Source organism: Muntiacus reevesi, chromosome 17 (genome assembly GCF_963930625.1).
Source record: "Muntiacus reevesi chromosome 17, mMunRee1.1, whole genome shotgun sequence".
In the NCBI taxonomy this organism is placed as follows: Eukaryota; Metazoa; Chordata; class Mammalia; order Artiodactyla; family Cervidae; genus Muntiacus; species Muntiacus reevesi.
In genome coordinates this window covers 7,167,992-7,181,901 of record NC_089265.1, presented here as the reverse complement: position 1 = coordinate 7,181,901, position 13,910 = coordinate 7,167,992, and the positions used below count along the sequence as shown (strand labels likewise).

Here is a 13,910-nt window from a genome sequence, read left to right as displayed (position 1 = left end):
GAGGGACAACTGGGCACAAGCCTCAATCTCCAGAGGCCAGACCTTTTCTGCCATTCTCAGGAGTTCTGTCTGTATCCTCTCCCGGTGGCCTGCATCGGAGGCTCAATTACAGAAACAAGCAACTTTCTTTTAAAGGGAGTAGTTAATTTCTTGTCTTAACCGAAAGGTCTAGGGTGGTATTTTCTCCACCTTCTATTGTTCAGTAATCCAACTCTTAGGTAATGTATCAGCCATTTTAAAAAGGCAGAGAATGCAGTAAAGACAAATGTTGGATTTATGGCATTTTCAGCGTTTACATTTTAAAGCTTGTTAAGTTAGCATCTCTATGTATATTGGAAGTTGGATTACAAAATTATAAATCTTCCTTTCCTGCAGCTATGTGAGAAAAGAAATGTATAATGTTTGTTTTAGAACCGAGGGGGTATTCCAGAAAATTCAATGAAATAGATCAACTATTGGATTTTAAAATTAAATACTGAATATTTTATTAAGGTAAACCTGTGTAATTTACTTATTGAAGCCTAGGTATTCCTTTAGGTACTAATTTTTTAAATTCATTTTTGAAGGGGAAAGTTGATGATCTCAGGTCAAATTTTTTAATATCCATCCTCTAAACTTCTTATTGGAAGGAAATGTTCACCAAACCAATAATTTATCAGAGTTTTGAAAGCAAATAATAAACCATTTAAGAGTTAACATATGACTATATAATATAGTGCTATCCCATTATTACTAGTGATGTAAAAGTGATGAAAAGCATTATATTAGAAATTCCATTTCCAAAACTTTTTAATAGAATAAAGATAATCATTTATTATAGTACATAATACATTGGAAGCACTTTCTTTATCTATAATAGTAGTAATAGCCGAGTATATAGAATTTATAATCCTCACAGTGACCCTACAAGGTAATTACCTTTACTATTTGAATTTTTGCAAATGAAGAAACTGAAGCATGGGGGTTAAGTAATGTGTCTACAGTCATTCATTTGGTAAGTGGCAGAGCCTGGATTTAGTATATAATTCAGTTAATAACTCTATATAAGTTTGCTATTGCAATAAAAAAAAAACGTTGTTAAGAGTAGCTGCGTTTTCTTAAGGAGAAAAGTGGGCATGGACTGGACAAACTTAAACTCTGGAGTCCTTCAGATCTTGTCCCCCACCCCCTTTTAATTGTACTTTGATCTTAGAGAAGTTTTAAAACTTTTGGATGCTTCAGTTCTGCCTTTTGTAAAATGAGGAGAGAAACTTCTACTTAGTGGAATTGTGAAGAAAATGACCTGGAACCAAGCAGGTGCTTCAGAACGTAGCACGCTTAGTTTTTATCAGAAAAATTGCCTGGTGAAATCAAACACAGGATGCAAGGAAATAATCAAGTCCTACAAACTGTTTCTGTCCCCCAAGCAGTCTCATTGGTGTTCTGATTCCATACGTGAGTGGACCTGTGATTCCATATGAAAAACCCACTCAATGAATTGGAGATCCAGTGAGTTCTGTAGTTCTGTAAAGTGATTGTACATTTCTCTTACTTTCTCATCTTAATACCCAGTCTGCAAAATCTCCAAAATAAAACTATTTGTAAGAAATGTGTATCTTGTCTAATTTGATGTCCACATTGTATAGTTGTATAGATAAGAGTTCACAAACCTTTTCACTGAGATTTACCAGACGCTGTGTTCATTTATAAATATTTAGAATCTGCCTCTAGTTTAAAAGCAAAAAAAAAAAAAAAAAAAAAAACCAAACAAACAAAAAAGATTGCAAACAAAAGTTTCTTAGGTTGCTGGGTTTTTTTATTTTATAAAGTTTGTGTCTTCCCTGCGCAATCTAAAGTTCTTTCACAGTCAGGATCAGTTGGGGGTAGGTGGGGGGAGAAAGGAGTTGGGGAGAGATTTCTTAGATTTCTAGGCTCTTCGTGGAAGCCGGAAACCCTTGGTCTTTTAAAATACTGTGACAAGAATATGCTAGAAATAAGGTACAATTAAAGTCCTTCCTGACAAGCAATACAAAAAAAAACGCTGATCGAGATCACAACCAGTAATTTACACGTCCAATACCCGGAGAGCCCTACGCCTCTAAGGCGCCCCTCCCTGAGGGCTTCCTTGCAGCAGTCAGGCCCCACCGGCCTCTGCAGTCAGCTTGCCGAGGAGCTGGGCCCCTGAGAGTGGCGATTTTGTTTGTCGGGCGAGAGAAGCATCCAAGCTTAGGGGAAATGGGCCCTGGAAGCACTGGATGAACTTGTTTCCCTCTGTCGTTCCCTCTTTAGACGCGGCTACATCTCGGAGGAAGGGAGCCGGCCCGGCCCTCAGCCTTGGAGCCAGCCTACCGCACCCTGCGCCCCGGCCGGGGTGTTCGGACGAGCGGCCGTCACCCTGCGGGAGCTCCGCGCCCGGGCGCCATCCCGCGCCTTCGGATCCTCTGGGACCTTTGAGTGGGCTCGGCCCCCACCCCTCAACTCCACCACCTCGGGGAACAACCACAAATTCAGTTTGGGATTTTCCTGAGTAAACCAGAACCTCAGAGTCTTTTTGCTCAACGCTGGATTTAATATGTATATATTTTTGAAGGATTTGTGGTTTTTTTTTTTTTTGACCTTTGATTTTTGATCTTCGGGATTTTTGACAGCCCCTCCCCTGTACGTTATTCGTTTGTTTTTTTGTTTGTTTTTATTTGTGTGTTACTGTTTTCTCTCTCCGCATTGCTCCTCGGCCCGAGGACTCGGACGCTGCGAGCGCGCGGGGGGCGATGTACCAGAGCCTGGCCATGGCCGCCAACCACGGCCCCCCGCCCGGGCCCTACGAGGCGGGCGGCCCGGGCGCCTTCATGCACGGGGCGGGCGCCGCGTCCTCGCCGGTCTACGTGCCCACGCCGCGGGTGCCCTCCTCGGTGCTCGGCCTGTCCTACCTCCAGGGCGGAGGCGGGGGCGCGGCCGCCGGGGCCGCCTCGGGCGGCAGCTCGGGAGCCGCGCCGTCGGGCGCGGGGCCCGGGACGCAGCAGGGCAGCCCAGGCTGGAGCCAGGCGGGAGCCGAGGGCGCCGCCTACACCCCGCCGCCCGTGTCGCCGCGCTTCTCCTTCCCGGGCACCACCGGCTCCCTGGCTGCCGCCGCCGCCGCCGCCGCGGCCCGGGAAGCTGCGGCCTACAGCAGTGGCGGCGCGGCTGCCGGCGCGGGCCTGGCGGGCCGCGAGCAGTACGGGCGAGCCGGCTTCGCGGGCTCCTACTCCAGCCCCTACCCCGCCTACATGGCCGACGTGGGCGCGTCCTGGGCCGCGGCCGCCGCCGCCTCCGCCGGACCCTTCGACAGCCCGGTCCTGCACAGCCTGCCCGGCCGAGCCAACCCCGCCGCGCGACACCCCAATCTCGGTGAGTGCTGCATGCCGCGCGAGTACCGGGGCCGGAACAGGCAGCCCCGAGCCCTGTTTGGGGCATTTAATTTTTCACAAATATGTGGGGGTGGGGGCAGAAGATAGAAGGGATGCGTGAGTTTCCAAGGAAAGCACACCGGGAGGCCGAACCGGGCGGCCTGGGCGATGGTGGCGGCGAAGGTCACAGCTCCAAGGAGCCCAGATTCTGTTCAGTGAGATCGGGCCTGCCTTCTACCATCCGCCTCTGAGCCCGAGAGACGACTGCAGGGTGGCGGGGGCTGAGGGAGCCCTCCGCGCGGCCCCAGGCGTGGGATGTGTCTGGGCCGCCGGGCACCCAGGCAGCGCCCATTTTTGGGTGATTGGGGAGGCCCCTGGTGTACAGCGCCGAGACCCCCGGCTTTCTGCTCCCACCTCCTCTCAGCCCTCCGCAGGAAACTCATTCCATGGCTTGGGCCCAACGTCTTCTGGCCCCCATTTGGCGGCTCAGTTGGAAGATCCCTCTGGGCGGCAGATTTTCCTGTTGGGTATTTCACACCGGGAACAAATGAGGGACCCTAGCAATGGAGAGGGCGTCCCTGGTGGCCTGCAATGAGGAAGACCTGGGTTCGATCCCTGGGTTGGGAAGATGCCCTGGAGTAGGTCGTGGCAAGCCACTCCAGTATTCTTGCCTGGAGAATCCCCATGGACAGAGGAGCCTGGCGGGCTACAGTCCATGGGGTCGCAGCGAGTCAGACAGGACTGCGCGCCTAAGCACAGCAATGGAGATGGGTTGAATTGGGTCAGTGCCCGGGGTGTGTCTCTGGGACGTATATCAGGGCCAGAGCGTATTGTGACCTTGGGCTGCTCGGCCAGACCGGGGTGCCCAGGGCTGCGTTAGAAGCGCTCCCCAGGTGGGTATCCTGGCACACAGGAAGCCGGGCATAGGAAGTCCTGGCACACAGGTGCTTCTTTATGATGCCCACCTGTGGAGGCTGTGCCGCAGAACCACGTGTTCAGCCTCCTGCTGTCCCTAGCGCTGGGGTTAGAAGTTATAATTGTAACAGGCACAATGTTATAGTTCCTTTGAATTTCAGACCTGAGGACAGCATGTGTGTACCCCTTGGCCTGATTTACAGATGAACAAAATGAAGTCCCAGGAAGGGCTTCCGTGCTGAGAGGAAAAGGAAGTGGCACCACTAATTCAGAATCCTAAAGTCCTTTGGTGCTGTGGAATTTCAGGAAGGGACAGAATCGGGTTTGGATGGAAGTGGCTTTAGAGGGGGAGGGGGAGCCCAGACTTGAGAAATAAAGTTAACATTTATTGACTGCCTACTAAGTGCTAAATCCTTTCGCATTTGTTCTCACTTTGAAGAGAAAAGCTTTGTCCCTCCCAGGTTTCCAGTCTCCAAGAAGGATCCAGGCTTTGAAGGTTTTTACATTATTCTCTGACCCTGGGTGGCCTAGGAAGGTCCTTAGGGGTGTCGGACCAAATACACATCTTAGGTAAACTGATTAACCATGGATGTGGCGCCCAGTTTCCCCCTCATGGGGGAGCCAGACGCACCCCTCCCATCCCCAGGGAGGAGGACCCCCCCCTCCCCCAGGATGCTGGCCCCTGGGAGGACCTTGAGAGATAGCCGGTCAGCATCTCCATACAATGGCAGTTCGAGGTGGGCTTACTGGGGGTGGGGCCCTGAGGACTCCCATTCTTGGAACTCTGCTGAGTTCTCTCTAGAACTCACTCTAGAACTTCCATTTTAAAATAGGAATGGTTCACGTAGTTTTACTTCTTTTAATTTGGGAGTGGGTTGGAGAGATTGCTTCCTAAACTCCTGTGATCCTGGACTGAGAATTTGGTGTTAGAGGAAGAAGGAGAAGTCTGAAATCCAAAGATGGGGGATCCTTTGTGGTCATGAGAGTTACAGCCGCAGCAATGTTAAAAAAAAAAAAAAAAAAAAAGTACTGTTTGAGAAGTGCACTCAGTGAGTATTAAGATTAGAAAATGTGACCCCCGCCAGGCAGGAGGGTATTGGAGTCAATAAAGTGTCCCACATTCCAGTGCCAGCAAGCTGACCTTTAGTTTAGGGACGGCATCCTTGCTGAGAAGCCTGGTGTTGCTGAGAAGTGTGCTCTGTGCTGTGTCCTGCTAGTTCAGCAAGCCCCTCCTGAAGACAGCCGTTGGTTCTGGCCAAGCAGTTGGAGTTTCTCTTCTGGGCACAGCCAAGTGTTTTAAGTGGTCAAGTTATAAAAGGTTCCATGTTATCTATGTGAGGGGAGGAGGCATGTTGAATTTGTTGGCATTCACATCTCCAGTATGTTCTCCATGGCACTTATATCAAAGCCAGTTAAAAGCAGCATATGTACATGCATATTTATATGTTCCTTCCATCACATGAGCCTTCTTGTAAATGCCTCATAGCTTTATCAAGGACCATCACTGGCATGTTAACTGATGCTGAGTGGTAGAAGGATGAAGACTGAATCTATATTTTTTGAGAGCTTGCTTGTGTGGAATGAGCACCAGGTCCTAAGACCCAATGAAGGGCTTCCCTGGTAGCCTGGCAGTAAAGAACCTGTCTGTCAGTGAAGGAGACACAGGTTCAGTCCCTGGGTGGAAAAGATCCCCTGGAGAAAGGAATGACAACCCACTGCAGTATTCTTGCCTGGGAAATTCAACGGACAGGGGAGCCTGGTGGGCTACAGTCTGTGGGGTCACAGAGTCAGACAACAAAATGATAACCACAACACCTAAGACCCAATACAGTGTGGGGTGTGACAGAGGCAAACCTAGATTCAAGTCCAGGTGCCTCTGTGACCTTGGGCAAGGTACTTACCTCTTTAGTCTCCTCTCTTTTTCTGTAAAATGAGATGATGGTAGCTACTTTTAATGTTGTCTTAAAGTAGAAAAATACTGTAATGTTTGTGAAGTACTTGGCTTTGGCATCTCAGAAATGATGGCTATTTTATTAAACAGTCACTCGCTATCATGCAGAGTGACCAGTTCTGATTTTCTCAAGACTGGGTTTTTTTTTTTTTTTTTTTTTAGGATTGGGAATGTTTCATGCTAAACCTAGGAGAGGCCCCAACAAATGGGGATGGTTGATCACCCTAAAGACACATGAAGGCCAGTGAGTGACTCAGCAGGGAGCTATGGCCATGAACTGATAGCAGAGGAGAGATGACAGAAGTGTGCCTCCCTTCTGTCTAGGAACCTGGAAGTCTTCACCAGAGTGGTACTGTCTGCACTTGGCATTGAAGGATAAATAGAACTTTACCAGGAGAAGTGCCTGCAATTTGAAAAAAAGATTAAGAAAACATATGCCCTCATTTACAAGTTACCTAGCCTGGTACCATGAAATAATACAACCCAGTTTGGTTTTTGTTTAAGTAATATATTTATCACTATAGGTAAAACCACACAGACTAACTCACCCTTCACTCAGAAGCTGTTTTTAATTTCAGTGAGAAGAACGACGCAAATACATTTATTTTCTATGAAGTATTAAGCGTTAATATTAACAATAGTTCACATCTTGCCAGAATTCTTTTTTTGGTTATTGGAATAAGGGAAAACCCAAAGTAATAAAAGCAAACAAGGGCCTTTGTAGAGCTCTGGACCTAAGGGGGAAGGAATTACTCTGCCTTGACTGCAATGTATATAGACTTTAATTCATTCCAGGTTCAATATGTGCGTGACACACCATTGAATTCATGAATTAGGCTGCACTAATGGAATTATGTGACCTTACTGAGGCCAGGTACAGAGTGTCACTCATGTTTAAGTGCCTGGCAGAGGCTGGGCACTTAGCAAATATTTCAGTGGAGATCCAAGAGGGAGTTGCCACAATCCTCTGCCCAGGTCAAACCACACACTTGGGCTGCTAGAGGCAACTGGAGGGCCTTGGGGAGGAGTAAGTGAGGTGGGAGAAGGTTCTGGAAGCCTTGGGAAACCTCTGGAACAGTTTCGGGTGGAGAAGTCACAGGATGGGTAAGAGAAGGTGAGAGAGAGAGAGAGTGACTGTGTACAGGTCTCTAAAATGCAAGAGCCTATGCCTTTACGAACTTCTCTGGTGGCCCAGTGGTTCAGACTCTGAGCTCCCACTGCAGAGGGCATAGGTTTGATCCCTGGTCAGGGAATAAGATCCCACATGCCACACAACATGGCCAAGAGGTTTAAAACAATAAATCTGTGGCCTTTTAACGTGTTGCTCTATGTGAACAGATACTAGGCTTGAGAAGAACACTGTCACATGTGGGATTGTAGTTGTTGAAATGGAATGTGGGCACTGAAAGTTCTTAAGGGTGCACTGTGTGACCATCTGCCAGTGGAGCTGTTTTCAAGGGCTCAGGTCCACGTAGGTGTGCGTGTGAGTTAGCTGTGCAGGGTGATATAGCTGTCTCCTTGTAGAGACCCAGTCACAGCTATTAAGTAGGCACATCCGTTTGTCAGAACTCGCGGACATGTACTAATAGAATGGGAGCATTGAGAAGTCCCTGGTGGTCCAGTGGTTAGGACGCCACACTTTCACTGCCAGAGTGTGGCTTCAGTCCCCGGTTGGGGAACTGAGATCCTGCAAGCTGTGAGACCTTGAATACAAAATTAAATAAAATGGGAGTATATAAAATAAACAAAATTGCCAAAAATAAATAAAATGGGAGCATTTTATTGTGTGTACATTACACCACAATAAAGTTGATTTTTGTACCAATTAATGCTTGTAAATACTTAAGGCTGAAAAGGAAACCGGAAATTATATGTGAATATATCTGAAAGAAAATAACATTGTGATAGATGTTACTGGAAAGCTATGGAAATATATTTTATGATGAAATAATAATTCTTTTGTGTAATAGAAAAACAAGTGATTATATTTTTAAAGGATCTCAATAATTTAGAATCATTTTAAGGGTTGATTAAGAAAACATAACAACAGAACAAAATGCATGTATAACAGTGTTAGCGGGAGGTTTCTTTAAAAGCTTTGTCTTATTCACTTAGAATACCTAAGAGTTTATTTATGGTGCATTGGTGAGTTCTACAAACCTATACCATAAACAAACTCTTAGAATCTTTTGGTAACTGCTTATCAACAAAGCCCGTTGCTTTCTGAGCCAGTTCATTTATGTAGGGAACTTTGTGAGATAGATTCGTGAGTAGCTTGTTTGGCGAGAGAATGATTCGTCAGTCTTTGAGAAACCAAAGTTGTTTAACTTTCCGGTTACCACCCCGAGCAGGTCAGTCAGAGCTGGGGCTGGACTCTGGTGCTGGCCTGAGAACCAATTAAATGGGGAAGGTGTGTGGGGGCAGCCAGGGGGGTGTTACTGCCTCTAGTAAGATTTGTCACCTGCCCAATTGTGTCCCATTGAAAGGCCAAGCCACATTTGCTAGGTACTTTCTAAGCACTCAGGTGGAATGATGCACGGGAGACGGTTTTAGATAACACTTTCTTTGGTATCCCTCCCTATTTTTTTTTTTACCCTAAATGAGCTAAGAAAACAAACATACTCTGAGGTGGGGAAACAGGAACTCTGATACCTGTGGATGGAAGTGAAAATTGGTACAACCTTTATGGAGAGCCCTTTGTGATGTCTGACAAATTACAAAACTGATACCCTTGACCTGGAAATTTAACTTCTAGGAATTGATTCTGTAAATATAAGGACATAAGTTAGTTGCAGCAGCGTTTGTCATTGGAAATAATTATTCCAAGCAAAATCAGAAATAATCTAAATGTGCATTATTTAGGGGACTGTTTGCCTATATAAGGTGTATACAAATAATAGGATATCTTGTCAGCATAAAAAATTAGGAAGTTAAAAAAAATTAACACTGTTTAGAAAAAAAAAAGAATTGATATTCTTTGAATATGCAAAAAGCTCTCCAGAAAAAGTTAGAAAGTTCATTATGCAACGAACTTAGAATAATCTTGGAATCCTCTCCAAGACATTTACAAGTGCAGGATGTGTGTGTATTTGTTTTTGTTTTTTTTTTAAAAAAAAGGACAAGAAAAAATTATGTACATTTGCAAATATTTAATTTCTCTGTGGAACTATTCACAAGGAATTTGTGAATGCTTGCCCATTGGGATGGAGGGGTTGAGGGGAAAGGGACTTTCACCATATATGCTTTGGAACATTTTGAGTTTTTAACCATCTTAACCATTTTTCATTGTCATTTTTGTGCTTCTTTATTAACCCATTAAATAGCAAGAAATACATTTAACATCCAGGGAGGTTAAAGTGAAAGTTTATTTGTTTTGTTTTTTACCATTTTGTTCTTGTTCAGTGGCTAAGTCACGTCTATTTTCAACACCATGGGCTGACTGCAGCACACCAGGCTCCTCTGTCCTCCACTGTCTCCCAAAGTCTGCTCAAATTCATGCACATTGAGTCAGTGATGCCATCCAACCATCTCATCCTCTGTCGTCCCCTTCTCCTCATGCCCTCAGTCTTTCCCAGCATCAGGGTCTTTTCCAATGAGTCGGCTCCTCACATCAGGTGGCCAAAGTATTGGAGCTTCAGCTTCAGCTTCAGTCCTTCCACTGAATATTCAGAGTTGATTTTCTTTACCATCTGAACCATTTTTAAGTGTGCAGTTCAGCAGTGTTGTTGTGTGTGAATGCTCAGTCATGTCCAACTCTTTGTGACCCCAGGGACTTCAACCCACCAGGCTCCTCTGTCCATGGAAGTTCCCAGGCAAGAATACTGGAGTGAATTGCCATTTCTTCCTCCAGGGAATCTTTAGAACCCAGGGATTGAACCGCCATCTCCTACAATGACGGGCAGATTCTTTACCACTGAGCCACCTGGAAAGCCTAAGTTGTTTTTAGATTGTTGTAAAACAGATTTTCAGATTTTTCTTTTGTCTTGCAAAACTGAAACTCCATACCCATTAAACAGCAACTCCAAATTTCACCTCCCTACCAACCCTTGGTAACTGCCTTTCTGTCTCCATGATTTTGACTACTTTAGATCCCTCATGTAAGTGGAAATCAAACAGTATTCATCTTGGTGTGACTGGCTAATTTCACTTATGGTCTTCCCTGGTGGCTCAGTGGTAAGGAATCTGCCTGTAATGCAGGAGATGCGGGTTCGATCCCTGGAGAAGGGAATGGTTAACCACTCCAGTATTCTTGCCTGGAAAATCCCATGGCGGGTTACAAAATCCATGGGATCACAAAGAGTTGAACCCTGAGTAACTAACAACAGCAGCAACGGAATGTCCTCCAGTTTCACCCATGTTGTAGCCTGTGAAATAACTTTCTTTCTTTTTAATGCTGAACAACATTCCAGTGTTTGTACTGCGTTTTGTTTTTCTGTCTGTCAGGGACACAAGTTGTCTCCTCCTCTTGACTTGTGACTTGTGCTGCTGTGGACGCATGGAACCTTTTTAATTTGGATTCATATGACTATATTACCAGTTTAAAAAAACACTAAGCCAGTTAAAATTTTAAAGGCACATAAGTATTCATGAATTAACTTCCTGAAAGTCTTCCTTCTTTAAAAAAAAATAGAGTTCTATATTTAGAGCTTATGGATGCACAGGAAAAGCACTTTAAAGCATAAACTGTTGTTTATTGAATGTTGCTGGGTTTTGCTTATTCAACATGTGATTGCTTTACTGAGGGGTCCAAAAACCCTTATCCGAGCCTCAGTAATGTCTTCTGGAAGCAGATCTCAGTCTGCAATTGTCAGATGCCACTCCCCCCCCACCCCCCCAACTGACATGACTTTCTAAGATGCCCTCACTGGTACATACACTGGCCACCATTCTTGGTGTGGGTACTTCTCACTCAGATTATATTGGGTCTAGAACCAGAAAAACTAATAACCCAGGGCAGTGATGGGATTGTGTTAGAAAACCAAATTACCTTCCACCAGGGCAAGGTAACCACTTCCTTTCAGCCTGTCCTTTTAAGACCTTTAAGGTGTACTGAACTTAGAGCTGAAGCAGGTTGCAAATATTGTTGCTTCTGTTTGCTTAAGAAAGAGAAAGGACCCCTAGTTTTTCCAATGCTTTGCTCTAGAAGTGGGCAATTCTTCCAGGTCCCGGGATACTGCTGTTTTAAGATCTTGAAGGGGCCTTTTTGACATCCCAAAGTGTTTGTCTGCTGGTGACTTCTTTGACGTGCAGTCCTGCATAAGTTGCGGGTGATAAGTCTCTCTCGTGGCTTGGAAAGTATCACTCTGTTATATTGCCCTGCCATGGCCCATGAAGTGGTCTCAGGTAATACTCTCCAGGCAGGATTATTTAAATGTTTTATTGGCTAATAAAACTATTCTTCTGTTTAGAGCTGTTCTGTTTCTTTCTAAAGAGAGTAAGGGAAGATAATATGAATGGGGTTATAATAAGAGTAACCTCTGAAGTATTTTAATTTATACAAAAGAAGTTTACAAGTTTGGGTACATTAATGGTTGGAAACCAGCTAACAAAATTTTAGGGATAGGAACCTATATCTTGTACTATACACACACACACACACAATGCCTGTATCATGCATATGGGGCTTCCCTTGTAGCTCAGCTGGTAAAGAATCTGCCTGTAATGCACGAGACCCTGGTTCGATCCCTGGGTTGGAAAGATCCTCTGGAAGCAGACATGGCATCCCACTCCAGTATTCTTGTCTGGAGGATCCCCATGGACAGAGGAGCCTGGCGGGCTACAGTCCGGGGGGTTGCAAAGAGCTGCACACGACCGAGTGACCAGGCACAGCACAGCCCATAGTGCATATATGCAAGTAAGCTGAATCCATCCCATGAGGAAGTTGTCAGGTGAGAGCGACCTGTAAGTTCTTCTTGAGAATTAGGTGCTGTGACCTCCGTTTTGCAGAAGGAGAAACTGGTGCTCAGAAAGATTAACCTGTCCCAGTTCTCTCTGGTGGCAGACAATAGGTCTGGCTTAGAACCCAGGTAGGTCTCAATTTCCAGGAATGTGCTTTCTCCCCGTTTGCCACCCTTTCACTTGCCAAGTTGAAGGGCACTCATCCTTTCAGATCCAGAAGGTCTGTAGTGGTCAAAGGTCTCAGGTCAACTTCAGGAGTGTGTATTACTTTGTTCTCCACCTGCTCTCTCTCCCCGCTGTGGTTTCTTTTCTGTGTTTTCCTGTTTCCTACCAATGTCTCTCCATCTCACTTGGATGCTGCAGGACTCATTATGCCAGGAGTCCCCGCTTCAGAGAAGCTTCCTTCAGCATCCTGGTTTGGGCGTGTAGAGAATTAAAAGAGAGAGTGCCCAGAATTGAGGCTCTCCAAACTAGAAAAGTCTTCTTATTTGTGGGGACTGTTGCCTGCAGAGGAAGGGCAAAACCATATGCCTCGCACAAAAATCGTTTTCCTCAAAGAAAACTAGAGTTGTCTTTTCTGTATTGCCTTTTCTTTGAAGGTCAGAGCTGAGAAAGAAAGAGGGGAATCACAGTAATTATATTGTATAGTGAACATGTCAATAGAGGCCTGGATCAAGATAGTGGATAAAACCCTAGGCTGGAAAAGCCCATGGACTTGGTCTGAGCTGATCACAGAAGCCATCAGTAGAAGCTTTCTTGTTTCTGGCAGGGGGCCTAGGGTTTTATCTATTACTGCTCTGTAATCAAAACTGAGCCAGGATATTCAAGCCTCTTATCTGAATGAAGGGAATTGGGTTTTCTGGCCTTCAGTACTTTGCAAGAGCCCTCGAATTGCCTTCATGTCTTTAAATAATCTTTTTTTTTTTTTCTGCCAAAGGAGGCATATAATCCAGACAGGTAATCCATTCCATTTGGTTCACCCTTTGCAAGTGGAATGAACAAAGAACATAAGGCTGTCGCTCTGTGTTGAATCGTCATAGATTGACTTTATTTTTGGAGGATGAGAAATCAGGGAGTTCCCACCAGAATCGGGTGGGAAGTTTTGAGGATTATTAAGCTACAGGTTTTGAGAGTTCTCAGTCACAGATCCAGTTTTGCTTCTTAAAATTGAATTCGGTCCTTAACATATTATTTTGATCTTCCTTTTTTCTTCCTAGTTTAAATCCCTATTTCTACTTCTAGAAATCCAGTCAGACTTTTATCAGCACTATTCAGTATTGATCGATAGCAACTGGTGAGCAGGTTAATTATAATCGCAGAATAAACGCTGAAGTCTCAAAGTTCACCACTTTTGCAATGTTTCCAAACCCCTCGGGGACCATGCCAAGAGACTCTCATTGACACATTCAGAGCAGGTGTGGGAGTTTGAACCCAGGCAGACAATCCGATCTGATTCAAGACAACCCAATTTGGCTTCTTATCTGCAGCTTTTCCTATCTTGTGATGTCTGTCATTTCAGATTTAAAAAACAGTTCAGTCAATTGAGCTGGGAAATGGCAAGTTACATTTTCTTCTGATAAAAGTTTTCAAGTTGCTGTTTTATCAGATTGGGTTGAAGTTGTATGTGTTTCTGTCAAGGTCTGCAATGACCTTTTCAGATATTTTATCAGGTATTAGGTGGGGAGACCTTTTTTTTTCCCCTTCTTTCTTCGACCCAGCAGAGAATGACCTGACTTCCAAGATCATAAATCAAGCCAGGTAAAGAGAGGCAATAATACAGGTTA

General features: G+C 45.1%; 1 protein-coding gene across 2 annotated transcripts in view; it reads left to right on the top strand.

The window, feature by feature from the left end:
• The first annotated feature begins 2,747 nt into the window (after positions 1–2,747).
• Positions 2,748–13,910, top strand: part of GATA4 (GATA binding protein 4) — a 45,941-nt gene continuing 34,778 nt past the window's right edge. For both annotated transcript variants that reach the window (XM_065908243.1, XM_065908242.1), the window contains exon 1: positions 2,748–3,363. In XM_065908243.1, the coding sequence (XP_065764315.1) occupies positions 2,748–3,363 (616 nt within the window). The remainder of the gene's footprint in view (positions 3,364–13,910) is intronic.